This window comes from Pocillopora verrucosa, chromosome 10 (genome assembly GCF_036669915.1).
Source record: "Pocillopora verrucosa isolate sample1 chromosome 10, ASM3666991v2, whole genome shotgun sequence".
NCBI lineage: Eukaryota > Metazoa > Cnidaria > Anthozoa > Scleractinia > Pocilloporidae > Pocillopora > Pocillopora verrucosa.
This window is the reverse complement of record NC_089321.1, coordinates 6,561,694-6,584,153: the sequence shown is the minus strand read 5'-3', so window position 1 is coordinate 6,584,153 and position 22,460 is coordinate 6,561,694. Positions and strand designations below refer to the sequence as shown.

The 22,460-nt window shown below is 38.5% G+C and overlaps 1 protein-coding gene and 1 non-coding gene across 2 annotated transcripts; both read right to left on the bottom strand.

Moving 5' to 3' along the window:
• Positions 1-543: 543 nt before the first annotated feature.
• LOC131768755 (sterol regulatory element-binding protein cleavage-activating protein) lies at positions 544-16,476 on the bottom strand. Its single transcript, XM_059084483.2, has 24 exons — positions 15,923-16,476; positions 14,932-15,076; positions 14,122-14,279; positions 13,444-13,602; positions 12,848-12,924; positions 11,937-12,054; positions 11,639-11,747; positions 11,142-11,223; positions 10,598-10,724; positions 10,248-10,360; positions 9,619-9,713; positions 9,291-9,389; positions 8,972-9,038; positions 8,561-8,769; positions 7,381-7,709; positions 6,321-6,723; positions 5,823-5,938; positions 4,639-5,245; positions 4,396-4,481; positions 3,970-4,312; positions 3,653-3,733; positions 2,798-3,010; positions 2,301-2,363; positions 544-1,453 (listed from the first exon to the last, which is right to left on the bottom strand). Exons 1-24 carry the CDS (start codon positions 16,102-16,104, stop codon positions 1,271-1,273), a joined length of 4,164 nt encoding a protein of 1,387 aa, XP_058940466.2. The 5' UTR covers positions 16,105-16,476; the 3' UTR covers positions 544-1,270.
• A 5,272-nt stretch (positions 16,477-21,748) lies between these two features.
• On the bottom strand, positions 21,749-21,821 carry Trnat-ugu (transfer RNA threonine (anticodon UGU)). The gene has a single exon. It is a non-coding gene; the product is annotated as a tRNA-Thr (tRNA).
• Between the last annotated feature and the right edge of the window lie 639 nt (positions 21,822-22,460).

Here is a 22,460-nt window from a genome sequence, read left to right as displayed (position 1 = left end):
CCCTTCAATAAATTCTTGTTTGTCTACTTCTCCTCAGCGAAACAAGATTTCCTTTGGGTTCTTATCAAGCAAGGAGAATGCTACAGACCATTCATACCGTGGTCTTCCCTCACTTTCCAGGCATGAAGCAATCACAGTAATCAAACGTAAAGTTGTAACCACAGCGCTCAAGATCTTAACAGATTCAGTGGATAATGCTAAGCAGTATTTGTGTCGTATAATTTTCATTTTGGCGCGTGTCAAATCATGTTTCTCTATTACTCCCGCTGGCAAAGTTCCGGATCAAAATATATTCCTGAGAAAGGCCTAAGAGCACTGATTTCTTAATAAAAAGACTACGTTACTGGGTGACGCAACTTTTGCGCCGATTGGTGCTTAGGAAAATCTGATAGCATCTTATAGCTTAGTTTATTACAACGTTCAAAGATAGAAAGCTGATGGTTTTCATTTACTCTAAATTGGTGTTTTTTTTTACTACAGTCTACACCAATACTTCTTCAATGTATGCTTAATTGTAGCTAAATAAACTAAGAAAAAGCATACTCGCGTGATTTTTGTATTTTATTAGAAATGAGAGACTTTTGTTTCAGTTTTTATGAAAGAAAACATCACAAGAACATGGCACATCCATTACTTAAAATGAAATTTGGTTAGTGCTAAAATTCATCGCGACGAAGGATTGCATCACGTCTATCATTCCTGTAACAGAATTCTAACTTTGAAAATATAATTTTAGTATTACCATTCTATTAAATATCCAGCACGTTGACGCTGTTTTTTAGAAAACATAAAAAATCGCTGTCTACCATACATAGGAAACAATTTGTTTTTACCGTTTTGAAACATTGAAAAAGTTTACAAACCTCTAGCGTGATCAATGAGGTCATTTCAGACTTGCATAATCACGAAGTTCGGGGAATTTCGAGTGAAAGTTCCTTTCAATGAGATTAATCGGGAAATTGAATAATTACGAGCACATTAAATTCTTCAGCCCTCTGTTAATATTTCTTAACAAAGCACTAAAATCATTCCGTGCAGGAAATGTAACCGCACAAAGTCTACCCTAGTATCAATTCTGCAAATTTTTTTTATTTTTAAAATAATCGCACGAAATGCCCAAGTTTGAATTAACTCATTTGGCTAATTTTTGGGATATATTACCTCACTTTTGGTATATCATAATTCTTAGGTATATTTCGTTACCTCTAAATTATGTCACACTGTTAAACTCTCTACCTAAATTAGCTTTATTTAATTTTATTGCTTCACATTATTTTGCCTTGTCCATTACTGCAGGAAACTTCACAATTTTCAGTTCCTTTCCGAAATCACATACGACAGTTGCGTGTTCACACACATTCACGAAACGAACGAACACTGAAGTGTCATCGTTTCCGAGCAGAACCGTTTTCACGCGTCTCCCAGTCAAAACGTCCCAAACTGAGATGTGTCCCTTAAAAAAAAAAAAAAAGAGGGATTTCAAGTAAAAAATAACCCTTTACACCTTAAAATCATGATGGATGTTTTCCATACTGTTCTGTGTACATATCTTAAGCCGCTGACCAAGAGAATTTGTTGAACAATCAAGAGCTTCTTTACTTGGTGATTAATGAGTGATCCTGGGGTTCAAAGGGTGTAAGAGACAGAAAATGAACGTTATATGGTGTGGTCTTCCGTGACCGCACGCAAAATATCGCGGGCGCTCTTTCCCACGAAAAGCACATGTTTTGATATGGAGTTGTACTGTCGTTTCGTTAGGACAAGTTTTCCTCTCTATTTAGAAGGCACAATAACTTGTAAGTTTGCAGTATTTCGGTTATTCGGTCAATATCATCTTTGTAATAGTCGCGTTGTTGTTATTTCAGCGAATCTTTCTCTTTCACGTGCAATTTGTGAATGGAATGAATACAAGTTATGTGCAGATTAGAAACGAACTAGCAAGTGAACAACTGATTAAAGTACAGTTTCAAGAAGCTATGAGTGGACGCTACAAAGGGTTAATAACAAGTAATTGAATACGAAAGCGACCTTGCAACAGGGAAAATAAGGCCTTAAAAAAACTCAGGCCCGTACGGGATTTGAACTCATGACCTCTGTGATACCGGTGCAGCGCTCTACCAACTGAACTAACAAGCCAACTGGGAGCTGGTTACTTAGTTGGTTCCAAATAAACCCGTGAAGTGATGAATTAATGACTGTGAATATAAGAAAATCATATAAATGAACTGCGGAGAAAGAAATGAGCCATAAGAGCCTATGATACGACATTACTAAGGAAAAGAGAAACACTTTTCACCAACCTGGCCGCCGGTGATAAATAGAGTTCGTGACAACATAACTACGTTCGAGCAGAGATCTGGAAACTACAAGGGAAAAAAATATTCAATACTTTTATTTGCAAGCTTATGTATAACTTTGCACTTGCATCAAGATTTCGACTTACGAACCACAATGGCTGAATCATTGGAATTATGGAAAATGATTAAAAGAAAGATGGGCTCCTGGTTCAGCCGTTACTTTTTTTATCTCATCACACCAGTTGCGCTTGGACGCGAAAATACAAAATGTAGACACCTTTCATGGAAAAGCATTTCAGGAAAACGATCTCTTTAGGGAGTGTTTGAACTAGTAAAAATTTGTGGAGTCTAAGGCACCTATTAATGGGGGCCTGGTACCTGTATATCCTCTGACACAACGCAAACTGCAAAATTTGCTTCAAGTTACCACTGACTCACCTGGTCCTCTTTTAATTTTGGTTCTAAGGCAATCTTTAGGAAGCTTCCACACTCCCCCTTACCTGCTTCAGTCGATGTAAACACTCGCCACGCGCTCGATCCCAAATACAGAGCACGCTTTCCAAGCTCACACTTAGCAAGTGCTCAGCTGTACAGGTGACGGCGGTCACAGACTTCACATGGCCACGCAAGTGTTGCAGACATTCACCGCTGATTACATCCCACACGCGCACACCACCATTGGCAGCGCCGCTGATCACTTGACGGTTGCTTGTCTGAAAAAGAAACAATACCTTAGTTAACATTCAATACCTGAGCACTTGAGTTAGTCTAAAACGAGTGGAATTTTTAACCTCCTTCGAGAAATATGTTTGCACTCGAAAGAGTGAATCCATAAATCCCTTGTTCGTGTAGAAACTTCAATTGTCCATTGAAAATCACGAAAATAGATGATAAATGACGCCAAATAGCATGCACGAATCGATAAAAGTTCCCTTTCCATTTTTTCTGAAGAACACACGACCAGATTTGTTTAAACTAGAGCTATGACTTAAACCCTTCGTGGTCTCTTTCGCAAGAATGAGCCTCTTCAGTTATTTTGATGTTTTTATTGTGATAAATGCTAAGTAAAAATTTAGGAGGCAAACTTGTTTATGAAGAAAACGGGTCAAGTGGCCCATTCAGCTAACGTTTATGCAGACAAATGACAAATGACAAATGAAGCGCGAAGCAACGGAGAAGGGGGGGGGGGGGGAAAGAGAGTGTTGCTTCTTCACCTCGATGGAGTTCTGGTCCATCCCCTTGCCTAGCCCCCTCCCGCTTCCTCCCACCCACACCAGTGGCCATGGTAGTTCACCGGGATGCATTTAAACTCCTTGGGGGAGAGGAGTGGAGCACAGACATGACATTCTCCTTACCTTATCCACAGCAAGAGTACTGATGCTGTCTGCATGGCCGTGTAATGTGTAAACACAAACACAATCGTCAGTCCGAAACACCTACAAAAAGACAAATGTTTAGCAGTTCAATTTTCGCCGCTGTAGTACATAGAATTCATCTGACCTGCAATCAGATTTGTAGCAGTCACGTAACTGTCAAAATTTCCATTAAACGTTTGAATTAGAGTTATTTTCTTTGAAGGCAAAGTGATTGGCTACAAAGTGAAAGCGCTCAACTTTCCTGTCCAAAAATGCAAGGATAACCAGCGTTTTAACGCAACACAGGGTATATATACCTTGAGTGTCCTGTCGTGACTTCCAGTTATGACCCGGCCTGCCATGATACCTAATACGCAAATAGGCTGATGATGAGCCCTAAGTTTGTGACTAATCCTGCACAGTGGAGGCTCCGGTGAAGTATATGCGTGTGAGCCATTGACGCCAATTGACGCGGGGTCTCTACTTTGTGGTGTCATCGAAACGTTGCCTGATTGGGTATTTAATTTTCGGGTAGTCCTTGGCGAGGAACGCTTTATTGGGGAGCTCTCCAAAAGGGGCATGGTCAAGTCGGCTCTGCATGGAGTCCCGAGGGTTAAGAACTCTAAAGTGCCATCCAAACGGGCCGCAACGATCTGAGGACTGAAACAGAAAGAGAAGAGACTGGAGTGAGATATTCGTACTGGGTAATCGTTTCTTTAAGAGGAATTTTTGATTTACACTACCTTCCCGGTAAAAAGCTGAGTTTTGTTACACCAATGTTTCCCTCGCGTGAAACACAAACCTGCGTTCCAGATAACAAACTCCATATCTGCAAAAGATAATAACGAAAACCTTGTAAAGAATGACAAAACACACCCACTGGATTTAGGGCCAGCTGACCATTATCAGAGAGACATACGACAAGATACTTATTTATCACTTATTAAACTGATAATATTGAAACATTATTTAACTGATTGGAATACCTCAATTGTTCCATCGCTACAGCCGATTATCATCAAATCGTCCTTACAATCAACACACCACACCGAGGCTCCGTTAGAGTGGTCGTCATAGTAATTGTCACTATGCACGTGCATCTCAGGCTTGACTTGTTCATCACAAGATCCTTCGGAACTCGACGGCCATCCCACATCATCTCCATCGGCGCTCGACCATGAACTAGTGAAGGAACCTCTGGAACTCAATCGTGAAGGCCACAAGGAAGTGTCAACGTCGGTTGCGTATTTACTGAAGTCGTACCCCGATGACTTTGGACATCCACTTGAAATATGCGATGGGTCACGCGAACAGTTGCAATTTTCAACCTCGTTTTCTCTTAACTTCGATTCAGGTTTTGTTAAGTGCCGTACTTCATTTGTTGTAACTGCACAATTCTCATTCGCATTAAAGGGGGAGAAGGTTGCATATTCAAAGTCCGATGGAGGCCTGGGGCTGACACGCGCATTAGAAGCCGACAGGTTGTCCATTGACCGGTGTGTTGTATAAGAACTGTCTGCATCCACGCTGCGCCTCTGCTTTGATTTCTTACGCTTTGGTTTTGGCTTGGGTGAGGCGTCCGATTGAAATGGACTGCGAAGGAATATGAATATTTTCCCAACTTACTGCGATTCAATAGTCTCCTTTGCAGTCGCATTCGTGGAATTCCACAAAACGCTCCCCGATAGGAATCGATGGAAATCAGGACTGCCTTGGTGCTAGATTATAACCTTCCACACCCACCCAGCCGCTCAAGTAAAGTTCAAAATATTGTTACGAAGATTTTAATGAAAGAGAACCGCAAAATTGCTGAAAAATAGCCCAGAAAAGGGAGAAAAATGGCAAAGGAAGGAGAACGTGAACACCGTTCGGAAAATAACGATAAAAAAAAGAGAGAGAGAAGTCGCTTTTACACAACACTGAAACCCTTTTACTCCAGAGATCTCAATTTAAATTATTTTGCAAGTGCCATACGTTTCTCACAATTTAGCACTGAGAATTTGGTGTAAACGGTGCTAAATCAGACAAAGCCTAGTAGTTGTAATTCTTTCCGCCCATTTCCTTTCTCCATGGTAATGTACTAATATTGTGGGAGGAGAACATATTTATCACTAACTCCAGAGAGTGGAAAAATGAACAAAAGAGAGTTAAAAGTGGAAAGTAAACTGACCTTCTTCTATTTATAACCCTCAGACAATCTCCAGTGGCGATGTCCCAAACACATATCTGGCCGCTTAAACAAACACTGACAATGGACGATACAGTGCATTTCAAATGCTCCACGTTCTACATTGAAGTAATAAAAAAGACAAAAGTAACATTAATAACGACCAGGAAAGAGTGATGATGATGATTGCGAAAAAGAGGAGGACGAGGAAAGGGAATGATAACTACCAAGAACGATAACTGTAATGGTAATGGTAATAATGAAAATAATTACGATAACAGTGATAATGAAAATGATGATGATAATAAGTTCAGGACGTTTTGACGGAATTCATATTTTTTAGTCATTTTTGGCTCGCTCGGATTCATCCAATGGAATTAGCCATCGTGCTCAAGTAGCACTCATAAGATCAATATCCGCTCATGAATGGGTTGGCGTTTGAACCGTTTCTTATAATGGTTACAATACAGTAATAACGCATTGTTTACACGCTATACATACCTGCGTGTGCCCTCTAAGAGTGATGGGTACGCACTCTACCAGTGCATCACATCGGTGGCCTCTTCCTCTCCTCCCTCGTCGCGAAGTGGGATTGACTTGGAGATCGTTCAGAAATTTACACACGAAGAAGAGAATTATCATGACGACAACACCAAGTACCACACACGACAGAGCATTGTGGTAATACCTCGCATCTCGAATCTCCTCGTCAGCTACGGAGCCTCCCGCGGGGGTGGTCTCCTGTACACTGTCGAAAGAATGATCGAGTTTCCCTGTGCCATCTACTGATGAGAACCCTTGACTGGTAGCTGACAGCGGGTCACCATCCACTGGAAGGTCTGTGACAAAAATGTCCGTATCAATGTTGACTCCCAAATGTACGGGCGGTAAGACTGTCACATACCTGAAAATAACACAAATAAGTAAGAGGGTTAGATTGTTATTGTAGAGCATGGAGGTCAACTATTGGAGTCTGTTGCTCTGTACTGGTAAGTTAATTCATTGAATTAAGTTCTATTCTAATCACAGCATTGACGTAATAGATTATAAACCCTCGATTTTTGTTCATCAAAGGGTTCAAGGTTCTTGTTTTCACTAACTTCCATACCAAGGAGTCTTACATCGCCGTGACCGCAATCAAGATCAAATAAATAAATAGAGTAACAAGAACGTAAATTTTGCACTCGTGGCGGAACAATCCTTAGTCTTTTCATGGTCTTGCACTCAAGAAAAAACGTCTTTAATCAGTATTTCCTTGGCCAGACGGCAATTAAAAATAATCGGTCCATCTAACTCTTAGTGATCGAAAGTTGGATCAAGTAGAAATACAACAGAATGTGGCTGCTGCATATCCATGAGATGACTCTCCTCGACTACTGCTTCCAGGTTGTGTGGAGTGTGGAAATCTGAAGAACCCAAAGAAAACCCTTGGAGTGAGGACGAGGAAAAGTAAGAAACCCAGCCTTCATGTGACGCTAGGTCTGGGCACCTGACCTAAGTAAAAGCGGTGGGACGCACATATGCTCTTCCCACTTATCCAATTTTTTAAATCGATCTTTACCTGCCCAGAAGACTTATGTTGTAATAACTTAACACCTGAGGCCAGTGCCGTTGATAGAGACCTCTCCATAACTCTACTGACGGAGACTTGAAAGAAAACCCTGGTCTTTTCTTTCTTGTGGATTCTCTCTTGCCTTTCCATCCTAATAAATTTCCACTCTCGTTCATTCCTTCGGGGAATCTTGTCTTGCTCTCTTTGTGATCAAACCATGAATCTTTGATGTTTGTAAACTCATCTGTATTCACTGAACTCTGGACATCTCGGGAGGTATCCACCGAATCTAAGCCCGGAGATTTCAAGATGTACACAAAATAGCAAATGAAGCACACCTGTGAGGGATTAAAACGTAGAAATTGAGAGAACCATCTTTTATGAACGAATAAAAACCTCAACGATTTATGCCTATAAAAGTTTATCTTTTAAAGTGATGAACACACGGCGATATCAAGACTACCAAGCACCGCGTTTGTTTCATTCCTTTGTTCCCTTACTAAATATCAGAGCTGCTGTGTAATTAACCCTTATGCTCCCTTCAGTGATCGAGGAAGAATTTCTTCCTACAATATCACGCAGAAAAGTGATGAGTATGAAGAAAAATGTCAAAAAAGGGATTATTAGTTGATCCAATATCGAATTCTCCGAACCAGCACCATAAGAATTGTATGGCAGACCGTAAGAAGAATTACTAGTGAGATATTGGGAGTTTAAACTGTTAAACTGTTAAAATAAAAATGTCAATTTTAAGTCATTTATTCCGTATTCTGAAAACGAAAACTATTAAAAAAAAAAACTCTCTTTGTACCTGTCAACACTTTCATTTTCGGGAGAAGCCAGTATGCATAGTCAAAATGCTCTCTCACAGAGGAAGGTAATGCTGATTCAAAATCAGTAAATGCAGGCGTAATGGGATCATTGAGACCTTGATAAAAAAAATTCTATAGATGATTATGATCACCGTTTTCATTCAACAAAATTAGCTTTCGGATCTTGAACGGTTTAACACTCCATAAGGCTAACTCGTCGGTTTTTGAAGCAATTATAGCAAAGACGCTATGGACGATTACAACACGGACAAAAAGAGAAGTATAAGACTTTTTAAAAAACAAAATTCATGATTTTCTCAAAGTCCTACTTGTGCCGCTTGCTTAGCGGATAAAATGGTAAAACCAGTTTGCCTTACCATGCAAGCTTTCTGTACTATTCTTGTTCTTGCCCAAAAGTACGCAAAATTAAGCCTCCTGGGTAATCTCCTAGAGAAGACAGGACACTGCCTGGGAGTACAACCCTGATTATTCAGTGACGACGGCGGCAGGGGAGGTAACAGGCCGAAAAACTGCACTGGTTGTCCGGATTGAGGGGAGCCTGGCACTGGTGACGGAGGAGTTTGTGCTGACGTCGGAGAAAGAAAGAAAAGAAAAAGAAAATATCAGAATGAACGAATATTATAAATAATTTAGACCAATTCTAGATTATTTATTAATCATGTGGTAGAAAAGCCAATCAAAGCTATAGAATTCCACAACTCAATGATCCATTTGCAATTTTTCTTTCATGGTTTTGTTCTTTTCAAATTCTACTTAAAGTGACTGACCTTGGTGCGATCCATCTGACGGATTCCTCTGCCTGACCTGTATTGGCTGCCTCTGAAGATCCGAGAGCTAAGGAAAAGCATACACAAATGAACAGATACACTTTACATGGCATCTAAATTTTTAACTGCCAAGAAATTTACATCAGCACACGAAAGTGCACTCCTTATTTCGTTACAAAGTAGCATTGAAGAAAGTTTTGCTTCAACCGAGTCAACGAAATCTTAGATTTGAAAAAAAAAATTCCAAATTTTTTTGGGGGGGAGGGGTGTATGTGTAAATCAAACGTATAAATGTGGGAATGCAGTGCATCTTTTTTACCTCCATTCTCCTGATGTCAATGGAAAGGACTGTAACAAACAGAACCATCTGCAGAAAGAAGTCTGACAGCAGACATACCATGGCGAAAAAACAAAACTCCTGAAAACAAAAAGAAACGCATTGAACAACAAGATTAAATTTGTTAATTTTGGCCCTCTTTGCTTTTGCGATTTTTGCGAGCACCCGCCTCTCTCCTTTTATTCTCTACCAACTATCACTACAAATCAACGCAAAAAAACGAATCTGAGGAAATAACTAGACAGCGGAAAGAGGGACAAATATACATAAAAAAGCGCAAGTTTGAAGGAAAAAAAGCTGGTGCATTTACCTGCACAGCTGGGACAAAAGTAAAAAAGCCAGCTAACAAAACGGTCATCTCGGTTAGAAGATTCTTTACAATATACCAGCCTTCTCTGCTAAGCCCTGCAAAGTGAAAAAACAAATTAAAACTTTGGATGACTGACAAACACACACACACACACAAGGCTATTACTTAATTCATATGCGACAAGCCGCCTGCATACTGCTAGGATCAGCGGTATACAGGACCTTTGTCTCAGATCTTTGTCTCCTGCTTGAGGAAAAAATTAAGGATAGGACTGACCACAAATTCACTATGTTTCTTTTCACTAACAAAATAGCTTTTTCCTTTGCCAATCCTGGCAGTATCATTGAAGATTACATGTCAAATATAAACTTTGAAATAGCCTCTGCAACTGTGACCATTCAATTCCAAAGGTTTGCAGTTTTATTCCTCATTGAAAACTCAGATTTTTTCTTATTTCCATCTTTCTGACTAAAAAAATATGGTAACATAATTATTTCTTGACTGACTTCACATGTTTTGCATCTTGAACCGTTCATGGTCTTTCACAAGGAATTTGAGATTCAAGAATGTATTAAATCTATCATAAAATCTTGGATGTAGAGTTTTGCCCTATGAGCATGGTTCAATACCTTGGGCTACTCTTATCTTGACCTCCAAGTCCACTGGAGTTGACACCACAGACTTTGTTATCACCAGGATGTTCTCCACACCAACCACAATCACAAGATATGGAAAAATCTCACTGTGCAGGTCAAGAAATGGAAAATGTCATGAATGCAATATATTTAAAAAAAAAAGTATAGTGGCAGCTACAGCATGAAAATTAAATTAGTCAAAGGGCATCAAAAGTAAGTGACTGCGTTACTTTTATGTCTGACAAAGATTCAACGTTATTACGGGTGCATCACTTTGGTTTGCAGTGATGATGCAGTGATGATCCAAAAAGGTAATCCTGTTTGAGTCTGTTCATGCTTCTTACCTGCTATCCAGAGTGGTAACAAGGCCAAAGAATGAGCACAGTCCAGAGGCCATGATGAGAGAGGCTATCACACAAATCACAGCACTGAATGCCAAACCCCATTTGCTTTTCACCATCTCTATCTTTCCTGTAATAAAGCACAATTTAGGATTTAAAAAATTTTTGCGAGTTCTTGAAAAAACTGATAACCTATGGGCTGTTCAATTTCACATTGAAATGCATATCTGGTGTACTCAGGTATCATATTTTCTTGTGGTACCAGAATTTCACTATAATAATGGCTGTGAGATTTTTCATAAGCTCCTCTTGAAAGGAGCTGTGTCATTCTTCCAGTAATGACTCCCTAACCACCCAAGGGGTACATAACACTACAGGCAACTTTTTACTGATGGTTTGTCGAGCAGACCCATAAAAATAGAACCCTAGGATATCCAAGATAGCTCATCTACATGTACATAAGACAACTTACTTGTTTTCTTCCACCAGCACAAAGTGATATTGAAATAATTTGTAAGAAAAAAAATTATACTAATTTTCAACTTACCAACAGAAAATGCTAAATATAGAAATACAATGAAATATGTAACACAAAGTGGGGCAAGCTCAAGTAGCTCTCTGTCTTCACCCTGTGGATTACAAGAAAAAACAGAATAACATTAGAAAAGCCTAGAAGTGGAGAATTCACCATTAACAAGTAAATGTTCTGTAAATTCTTTATTGCTGTGAATCCACTGCTGAGTAAACATCATGAATGATGTCAAAATACAGCAAGAACAAAAAAGTAGCCCTAAAACCCTTGGCAGTGTGCCCTTGGTGTTCTCAAATCACACCACATTCTCACATCTTCTTGGATCTACAGCTATTGTATTGTTGTGAGCTGATTCAGGCAGCAAGAAATCAAACATTTGTGTTTCATAAAGTAAAGAGGGAACAATTGCAAATATTCATGCCAAGTAAACACCCATCTTGTAAAACAAAATAGGTTATAAGAACCAATCAGAATGTAGACTAACAATTTTTTGAGAATTTCAGGATCGTTACCTTGTAGTATATATGCACGATGTCATCTTTGTTCACATTTTCATCTTTTTCTGTGGCAGATGCCAGAGGAAAGTCCTTCTTCAACTCTTTGCTCAGTTGATCAATGTACCTGAAGTGAATGAGCCAAAACTTAAAGATTCAGGAAGATAGTCTCCCTCAATGACACATTCATGTTATATCAGTCTGTACCTTTGCTAAACATACGTGTGCGATGTTTCCAATTCTCCATACAAAATTTTTCGCACAGTGGTGATTTCTATACAAGCTCCAGTTTACTTAAGTCTGGATATTGCTTTACCTTGGGTTATGTGATGACATTACAAGTGTAACTCCATACTGGATGACATGATTTGGTCCATCTGTTTTCAAACTGGGAAAGATTCCAGTTTCCTTGAGTGGCAAACCAAGTATGTACTCTGTAACAGTGAATGGAATTTTAATCTCATCACTAGCATTAAGCTTACATTTCAATAAGGTATTCCAAGTAGTAACTGTCACACATCTACCATACAGGGTGTAGAGTTAATAAACTCTGAGCAGCCTAACCCCTCCATCAAGAAGTTCCAGATAATTTCTTTGGAACATTTTGCCTTATGGCCCTTCTCTTTCTAAGATTTCCCAATAAAAGGCAGTCTATGACTGCACATATGCGAGAAAGTTTGATCACATAGCTATTACGTTCAAATAGATAACAATGTAGAAATGCAGAGGTGAGACCCTGAACAATCATCAAACTAAACCCAACAAAGCCAGACATGAATTCAATAAACAGTGGCCAGTGGCAGATCTGAACTAGGATGAGTCACAAGAGATGTTACAAGTGTCCCACGATAGTTGGCCATTTTGAAAACTGTGAGGGGCTTGGGGGAAGGTTTATGGACTTACAAGACACCATAACATAGTGTCCACAGCCTTCCTTGAAGGAGGGCAGAGCAGGCACAATAACCTCTCTTTGGTGGGGATGAAAACTTTCTAGACCTCCTTGTGTATTGACACACTTCATACTAATTCAATTTAAATGTCATGTGTATACATTGTGCAGTGATTAATATTAAAACAGAGATTATGTTACCAAGTTGAGTACTTCCTAGGGATACCGAGAGATAATTATAATATAAATGACAGAACATTATGTTAAAAGCTAATAACTAGCTATGGTAGTTGCTATCTTCATGATAAATTTATTTCTATTATTTATTTGAGTCAAACCTTTGAGGCCAATGTTAAAAGGAGTCCTCCTGGGAACCAGATATAAGTCATCTAAAACTGAAGCATCTTGATCAAATCTTAAACGAGAGAAAGGGATAACCAGCTTAGTCTAGTAAACATGTGAAACAAAAGTAAATAGATTCACAAGTTGAAGTGATGCCAATTGTAATTAGTTTATGTACTATATCTATATAATATTATCATTTGATGGACCTTTTCTTTCTTTTCATGGCTTATGCCGATATCATGTGAACAACAAAATCTGCCCTTATAACAGACTGCTAATGTGTGATGCAATGTACAATTTAACTGTATTTTTCTGCAAATAATATTCTGTTCATAAAAAGTTGTGTTCATGCCCAGCTATGAAAAATGGCACACTGCTTTCTTTAAAGAGTTAAGAGACTGAGTTTCCCAAAATGCTACTGAGAAAGATCTCCCTGCATGATAGTTTTGCACAAGAATTATAATCTCCCAGTGTCTCACAGATCAATGATTTACCTCAGTTAGTCCACTAATGCCACCAACATCCCAAAGTTTTCTTAGCTTCATCAACTAACTTTTTAGTCAACAGAGGATTGTTAGCTCTTTCTCACCTCTCTCTGCTCCTGTTCCAGAGATTTGCCGGTGACAGCAACAGGCACCCTTTGGTTGGAAGGTATCTTTGATCATTTATTCCAAGGCCAGAAAACTGTGAAATGCTGGGACCAGAACTCACTTGTAAACAGACGTCATTCAATTTTACCAAGTGACTCCTAAGGACAAGAAAAACATTGACAAAAAAATAAATAAATACATTTAATCTTCTAGTTAGTTTAGTGCAATTTAACAGAGTTAACAGCAAAGAGCATTCTGTAGTAGTCAGCAGTTTTTGCAAATGTGCATGCATTGGAATTCTATGCACCCTTTGTTTGAGGTGTTCATGTGTGCACTTTGAGTGTGAACTTTCAGCATTGTTTGTAGTGGCAGCTTATCATCAAGGCAGTTTTCCCCACCTCTTCCCTCCCTCTTTCCAATGTTTATTCAGTGTGATGGGTGCCTATTTCCTTTTCCTGTGTGGAAGCTCAGAGCTGGGTTGTTAAGATTTGCCAGCCATGAGAGCAGTCTCCATCTAGGAGCTGGCTGCCAATAGTGGATGTCTCAGGCACCCAACCTCCACTTAACCATAGCGATGCAGTTGGTTATAAGAAATAAATAGGTCATGGTAACAGTGCAATCTATTAGTAGGTCTAGGTACTCTGTTCTTGGTAATAGTAGTAGTAGTAAAATCATACCCCTGCTTATGCTGAAAATCGGTGATGTGCTTTGTGATGTTGAAGCCAGGTTTTAGTGCTTCCTTGATAACCAAACTATTCTGAAGATGTGGTCTCCAAGGACTCACATGTGCCATCAGTATAAACTGTTGTATATATAACACTGGATCTCCTACAAACTGCAAGAAGTTATAATCTACTATCAAATAAAAAAATTGTACAAAACTAAGTCATAGAGGAATTGTTGTTACATGTATAACTGACACACTTACTGTAAAAATGGACAAAAAGGTTTTAACCCTTTTAATATTAAGTCAATCTATCAGTGAACTCTGCTCTGCTTGATTACTGACATGTTTGTCACTAGTGGTGATAAAATTTCTCTATAGGACTACCATTACTGGATAATCAGAGGAGATCATCACCTGTTACTCTTTGATTCAAAACATTCACCAAAATTTTAAGAAAGAGTTCAAAACCAGTAGAGGTGTGATCAGATAACTTCCATGTTTTGGATCATGCCTCTACCAGTTTTCAACTCAAGATGGAAGAGGCTATTCATATTCAAAGAGAACAAACCATCCTTGAATCAACAATTACACCATGTAAATCTAAAACTATCCTTTTAATTCTCACACTTTCATGCTTTACCTCTGTTCTTGTTGTCACTATTCATCATAATTAGCATTGTTCTACTTACTATATAATTCAACTTCTAACACTTTGTACATTAATTAACTGAAGATGACAGAAGTTTCTGTTGAAATATGTTTCACAGACTTTCTTTAAATTATTCACCAAAATACACAGATTAAATGATGTTTTCTTTACCCATCTTGGTATAGTATTGTCATTCCCCTGTAAGATCCTTGGCGTTTTACCCTGGCTGTCAGAAACATAGACTCCAGATGAACTTAGAGTTATCCATTCAATAGCAGCTGAACCTCCAAACAGTGGTACTGAGAGGAGAGGGGCACTGTCAAAATTAAAACGAGGAATGATGACTCCACAATAATAACTTTTATAAGTAAACTATTGGATAAATGGAAAAGTGTAATTAATAAATGAAAAAGAAAAAAAAAAAAGGAATGGTGCATGGCATATCAACCCCACCCACACTCCTTTAAACTGTAATGATGATGGCTTACTACCTGAAACCTATTTATATCTCGTCAGAAAAAAAATGGCAGCTAATTAGTGAGCATATAAAAGGACTTCTTGTCGCAGCAATTAGATCATCCCTGATCAAGACACTAGACAGGATTGGCAACACATTGGGTCTATGAATTGTGACTTCTCCGTTACATTCATTAAATCTTTAAACCAGAGTAGCATCAAATCATGTCTGACTGTCCACCTGGTCGCAGTTGCCTTGCGAACTGTGATAAATCCAATCCCATTTTCCTTGACACACTAACTAACAAATACCTCCCCTCTCTAACACATACATGTAGACTTGTGTATAACTGGGAAACCAAATAATTGAAATTATGATGTTTATCAGGCTTCAAGGGTAAAAAAAGTTCTTTAAAAGCCAAATTCTGAAGTACATGTCTATTTCTAGTGTTCTTATAAAAAGTTGTATGAACGTGACAGGCAAAGTAAACAATTCAAAATTGAAAAATACGGTACACGTGTGTGCATGGTTTCAGAATACGCATCATAAAATATGAAATACTCTAGGTTTCGAATTTAGTTCCACATACGAAAACTAATTAAGAGAATTAAGGGGAATCACCCATGCAAATCCCATGCCATGTGATCTGTTATAAAAGAAATGGTACACATGTTCCACAACTATTTACCGTGATACTTCCCTTACCTGCAAGAGAAAACCACCATCGCAGTGAATACTATGACCAATTTTGGATGCGTAGCGCAAAAAAGTCCATGTTCATAGCATAAGCGGGAAATCCAGTCCGCACTGGTCTCCTTCTCTTCCATAACTTGGGTTTCATTCGATTTTCCGTCATCGACTGCGATTTCATTTGCACTCATGTTCATTACTCAGCGTTAACGCAATATTAAAAAAGCCCAGCTGAACTTCCTCTTTCATACAAGATCAACGCCCTTTCTGCCTTGCACTCGATGTTTTATGGGTTTCCTAACTGAAGAGCAATATCCATGTTTAGTTATGCAAAGTTAACGTCGCTGACACGAGGGTCATCTTCACACTTTACAAGTGTGTCGCAGTTTTGGTTCGAATCCTGCCCAAGTTCAGTAGGATCGGGGTCAAACAAATGAAAATCCACAACTCACAAATACTGCCACTCCTCTCACATATCCGTTTGCTGCCATTGCGCTATTCTGGCCGTGATATAACCTGTAAAAATAAAGTGAACTGTTTCAAGTCTAAAATTGGTTTCAACGCCATGTTTGTTCTCCAACGCATGACCGCTAGTTAGTTTGAATTGCGGACTCATAAGTCGCGGCTTAGCCCAGGACTTCAGCTGGTCATGAGATTTATCACGCGATGTCTCACGCGATTAAAGGTGCTTTAATTTGTTCATTTTTCCGGTATAAGTGTACTTTGGACTAAAATGTAAACTTTATTAACTCCGGAAGCGCTCCTTTGCCATTTGTTGTGACCACAACCAATCGAAATAGGATTTCCGACCTAAGGTTGACGGTTTCTGATTTACAGCATCTACTATGCCACTGTTAATTTTCGACCCCCTACAACGCTTTTTCGAACTCAGTGCCCTTTCCAACCTGTCCAACATGAAATGTGTTCTCTTTGAGAGTTCTGTGTTTTTGACGGCCATGCATGGAAGCGTGTTCGTGGCCAGAAAATGGCTCTTCGTGATCCGTTAGTACCCAAAAACATTGAAGACCCAAAAATCAATTTAAAAACCTTTGGGTGGAAAATATATATCTCTTTACGGTTAAGATATCAAAAATCAAAAACAAATAAACACATTAAAAATGAAAAATATGTGAATGAAGAATTTTAATTGAAGATAAAGCTTGCAATGATAAAAATTCACATAATTTTAATCTAAAGTTGTAATAATCACTAAGAATTTGAATATCGTATGGAAGAGCATTAAATAGAGACACAGCGTCTACATTAGTTATCCCGTTTTAATTTACTAAGAAAATGCTATCGGTAAATTGAGTTGCAAAAAGCCATCGATTCGTTTTGATTATCAACCATCATGTTGTGCTTACGGAGCGCGATGGCTGATTACAATGTCAGTCAGTTATAGTCTAAGACGGGTAGAACCAGTCTGCTGTTCACCGAAATTGAATCCTGGATTATAAAGCTGATCAAGAGGAATAAAAAGCTTAAATTTGATGATATTTGAAGGAATATTCCTGATATAATCTCACATAGTTTTGTCCATTTATCATTCTCTGTCTGGGATGTCACATTCTCAGTTTTTAATTTCTCTTAATTAACTTGAAGAGGTTCAAAGAGGTCTGTTCTTCTCTGTAAAGGTTTTCCTTCTGGCGATATAATTCAACTACTAAATGCCCGAAAAACCAGTAAAAAAGCCTATGTGCTTGTTAGCTTATTTCTTTGATGTTATTCTGTTTTCCAGCATATGCAGTTCAAACTTGGTAACTTCCCGAATGAAAAAAAAGAAAGACTTTGGTGGTCTTTTTGCACAAAGGTCGTGCAGTCATTTGTCTCTGCCACAAATGAGACCTTATTCCGTGTGATTTTGAGACGGGACACCACAATATCAGACAACTGCAAGCTTGGTAAATAAATAAGTTATTTAAAGAAGATTCGTCAGGCTAGTCATTGGCTGACGAACAGATTATAATACGCTTTATATTCCAGTTAGCATGTCTTGCTGATAATGATAATAAGAATATTTAAAATAATAATGATAAAGATCATACATTGGTGCAATGATAATGCTAATAATCTACAGGTTTGATCTCAGTTTTTTTGACCTACGAATGAAAATCAAGTAAGGCAATAATCCACACAGGTGAGTTATACTTTTAGCAATTGCAGAAAAGAAATCCGAAAACGTCAAGAACATAATCCATAAATTTTGAAAATCTAACCATGTCCTTCATAACACACCTATAGCTTTTCTGGAAAGGAAGAAAGACCGTGCTATATAACTTGCGTCACGTGTCCCTTTGCCACGTGGGTGGTGGAAAAAGAACGAGAGAAGATAGAACAAAAAAAGCGAGAGAAGATAGAACAAAAAAAGCGAGAGAAGATAGGCAATTATCCATTACCAGAAACAGTAGTCTGAACGACACTTTCTGGAACCTGGAAGAAGTAGCTCGAACACCTCAACAAAGCAGCTGAGTGTAACCCCTGTGGCTCCTCGAAGTCACAGGAGCTGTGTATGTTATCAGGGGTGTGACTTGTATACATATGGCAGTTGTCGACTCATTGCTCTGCCAGATATCATACTATGTTCTCCGTTCTCTGATAAATAAGCGAATAAATGAGTATAAGTAAATGAAGAGAAAAATGAGTTCACCGATGAAAACTGACCTTGAACTGTTTTTTTTTTTTTTTTTCATTGGTCTTTTGTAAGGCTCTTGGCATATCATTTATATCTGCTATGCCCTTATGGAACTATATCTTATGTTTATTTTTGAGTTACGTTAAGATGCCTCGATGTCCGACGAATGCAGGTTAGGTAATAAATGACTGATTTAGAGATAATTTCAAATACCAGACACTGGCTTACGATCATAATATAGCAATGGTTCGAATTCTCGTGGCAAGTCTCCGTGAAAGAAGCTTAGACGCCCCTCGCGATTGAGCGCGAGATATTAAAGACGATTTTAAATTTCAGTCAGCCGCTCTCGACCAGAAAAAAGCAAAAAGACTAATTTCCTTTAACATAGCATGTCGTGGAAGTATCTCGAGTACACCCTTTGGCAAAAATTCTTTCTATTGCTCCCCAAAGAAAAGGGAACATCCTGTTTCCTTTGTTTTCTTTTGGCGAGGCTTGCCCTTGCTGTCTCTCTCTCTCCCTCTCTCTCTCTCTGAAAGGAATGGATGCAGGTAGTATCTTTAGTATCTTTCCATTATCTTTAATGGAAAGGAAATAAATACAAAGGAAATTAAGCAAGTGAAGTTCGCATTCGCTTCTGCTCCAACTCTCTTCATCATATTTAGTGATCAGAAACGCTAAAACTCTTTATAACTTCTGCTGCAGCTTATACTTGCTTTTTTTTTGTCTAGTGTAAAAAAAGAAAATAACAAAACCAATTAAAGGTGTTTTAGAGACGTAAAGCAGAGGAAATCGTGCTGGCACCTTCTGAGCTTCTTATCGTGTCTTATAGAAGTAATTTTGAATCAGGAACCCCGTGCGTTTTATAGATGGAACAATACTAGATCTCATTTTTCATCCATGGAGTTGTATCTCTCCTGGAGCAGCCACCACTGAGTAAAACTATTCCATCAGCGCGGAGGTTTGTTCTGTTTTTCAAATCGTCTTTAGGAGTATTTTGATAATTTGAAAGTTACAGCACTCCGGAAATTTGCAAAATCTGGCATCGTATCATTAAGTTCAAGTTACGCTATAATCTGCTGAAACTTGGTTAAAACAAATAAACAATTAGATTTCAAAGCAGACTGCGAGCGTAATCTCATAATCCTTCCCGTAACCCTAATCTTGCTTTAAAATGTTCTTCTTACAAGGCAGTGTTTATATTTTTGAAGAGGAAAATTATTCGCCGTGCATTGTTAGCTGTAGTGGGGATTGGGCACCAGAAATAAATCCCAGTTGAGTGTCTGCGAATCTTCTTCTTTTTTTGAGCCCTACTTGTTTCAGACTGAAGTCTGTCGAGAGAGGTTTGGATTAAGCGGTCAGATGGCAAGGAAATAATTGCTGCTCACATGAGATAAACCTGTTTGCATAAGGACTGACGCTGGAATTGTCTTTCAAATAAAAAAAATAACTAGGTTTTATTTGTCAGTTTCTTCAGTTGTTTTCACCTCCCAAAGTGTGGGTCGAAACAGACTGCTCTAAATGAGATAAAACAGTCATGTAGTATTAAATTAAGATCGAGAGTTGGAACAATGTTTTTTGCGTGCAACAAACAGATATAGGATTACTGCTATGAACAACAATAAGATAAGCTATGGATAAAAACATTTACAGCTACTGTTACCACTACTACTACTACTACTACTACTACTACTACTACTACTACTACTACTACTACTACTACTACTACTACTACTACTGCTGCTGCTGCTGCTGCTGCTGCTGCTGCTGCTGCTGCTGCTGCTGCTGCTGCTGCTGCTGCTACTACTACTACTACTACTAGTACTACTACTACTACTACTACTACTACTACTACTACTACTACTACTACTACTACTACTACTACTACTACTACTATTAGTGCTACCAGTACTACTACTACTACTACTGCTGCTGCTGCATGCTACTGCTGCTACCACTGCTTCTGCTAATACTACTATCAATTCTACCAATATTACAACTACTGATAATTATAACTATAATTATTATCATGACAATTGTGGTTCTACGATGATATTACTATCATTAATGGTAATCGTATAATTTGGTGTCTAAATGGTGTGGCCAGGGAACTTCACACAATGTTTTGCTAAATCTTATTAAAGCAACATTAGAGAAAAATTTAATCACCTTGCGCATCATCACATCAAGGAGTATCGACAGGATGAACACGAAAACAAAATCGCAATCTTTCTCTGGGGTTAATTAACTCTTTACCCAGATTGTAACGTTGATCTTTAGATTAAGCCGAAATATACATTTAAAAGCGACGAAAAGGTTTTATTTTCCATTGAAACCACCGTAGTAGAAATAAACTTCCTTAGATTGACTGGGACTTTTCTTGAACGAAACTGAAGCAAATTTCTTTTATATGAAATTAAAAAACATTTTGTAGCTTTGAAATTCACCCCGACTACTCTACAGGAGACTTAAGATCACTGACCATTAGAGAAGTTAAAAGGGAGGGGAGGGGGGGGGATTGACTTGTAGCATTCCCAAGTTGCATGATGTTTGTTCAGACCAAAAGATTATAATCTGTTTTTCAGACATGTTACTTTGAGGAATTTTTTTCCCGTTAAAAAAATCTGCTGCCCGAAAATTTGTCTCCCGTAGAATGGTTTAAGTATTTGCATGGAAATATTTTCTAAGCTGCTCACTGCGAATGATATATTGATACATTCATCATCTTAAATATTTACTTTTTCATTTATTTATCTATTTTTACATACTGATAACGAAACAATCGAATTCACATTGAACTTTACTGATTATATAATGTAACATAATTGTTCTAATCTCATCAAATTTTATTGAAATAGTGAAAAGGGGGTTAGAATGAAGCTCATTAAACAGGAATTCTGCTTGTTAGCGAACGCAGAGCATAATTTGGTTCTTACTTGACTGCCTCTCAAGGAGAGTTCAGAGAATGGAGAATGGATTGTTGTGAATCTCACAACCTCTGGCTTACGATTGGGTATAAGTACACTTAGATAACTAATTCAAAGAGTAAAAACACCTATGTTGGTTTTAGTAGGCATAATCACGTTGTGTGGCATAAAAGTAATAAAGCCTCGTGAGAGATTTGAACTCTCGACCCCGTAAGTTTCAATTATTTTAGGAAACCGAAATGGTTCTGTACTTTGATATGACGAGAACAAAAAGGAATCATGCCAAGCCCCGTGAGAGATTTGAACGCTCGACCCCTGGTTTACAAGACCAGTGCTCTAACCCCTGAGCTAACGAGGCTTTCGATGATTGAAGAGGAATAAACAGAATAAAACAAACACAAAAACAGTATTCGTCTGAATTCACTATCAAGAATCAAGGCATCGGTGATCGGAGAATTTTCCGATTACGACGCAGAATTCCTAGGCTGAATTTCGATCCCTCACCTCATTTTCAATTCAGACGTGTAGAATATTCTCCCTTACTTCTACTCTTCTACTGCCACTAAATTTTCCAAAAAGCTTTCTTACAAAATCCAGGTCTTTAGGAAACAAAAGGCGCCCCTACAATACACTTAGAGGCTTAGTCCACACTAGGTTACATTAAGATAAAATACGCAACAACATTTGTACAGTCAGGTCTACCGTTCAGACTCATTGCATAGAAGATCACAGAATGCGTGTCCACTGGAAACAGAGCTTTCAAAAACGCTCTTTAGAGTGGAGCATTTGAAATCACCAGGGTTCCTTTTTAAAGTAGACGGAGACCATTGAAAACGGAGCGTTTCTAGAACGTTATGTTCTGTATTTATTGGCGGGATAAAGAGGCCCTTGTCAAATGCGCATGCTCAAGAGTGTTTAAAAAGCTTGAAACTGATCGTTTTAGCCTAGACAAACAACTTTTCGTCCCCTTTCCAAACTGGTTGGAATCTTTCTGATG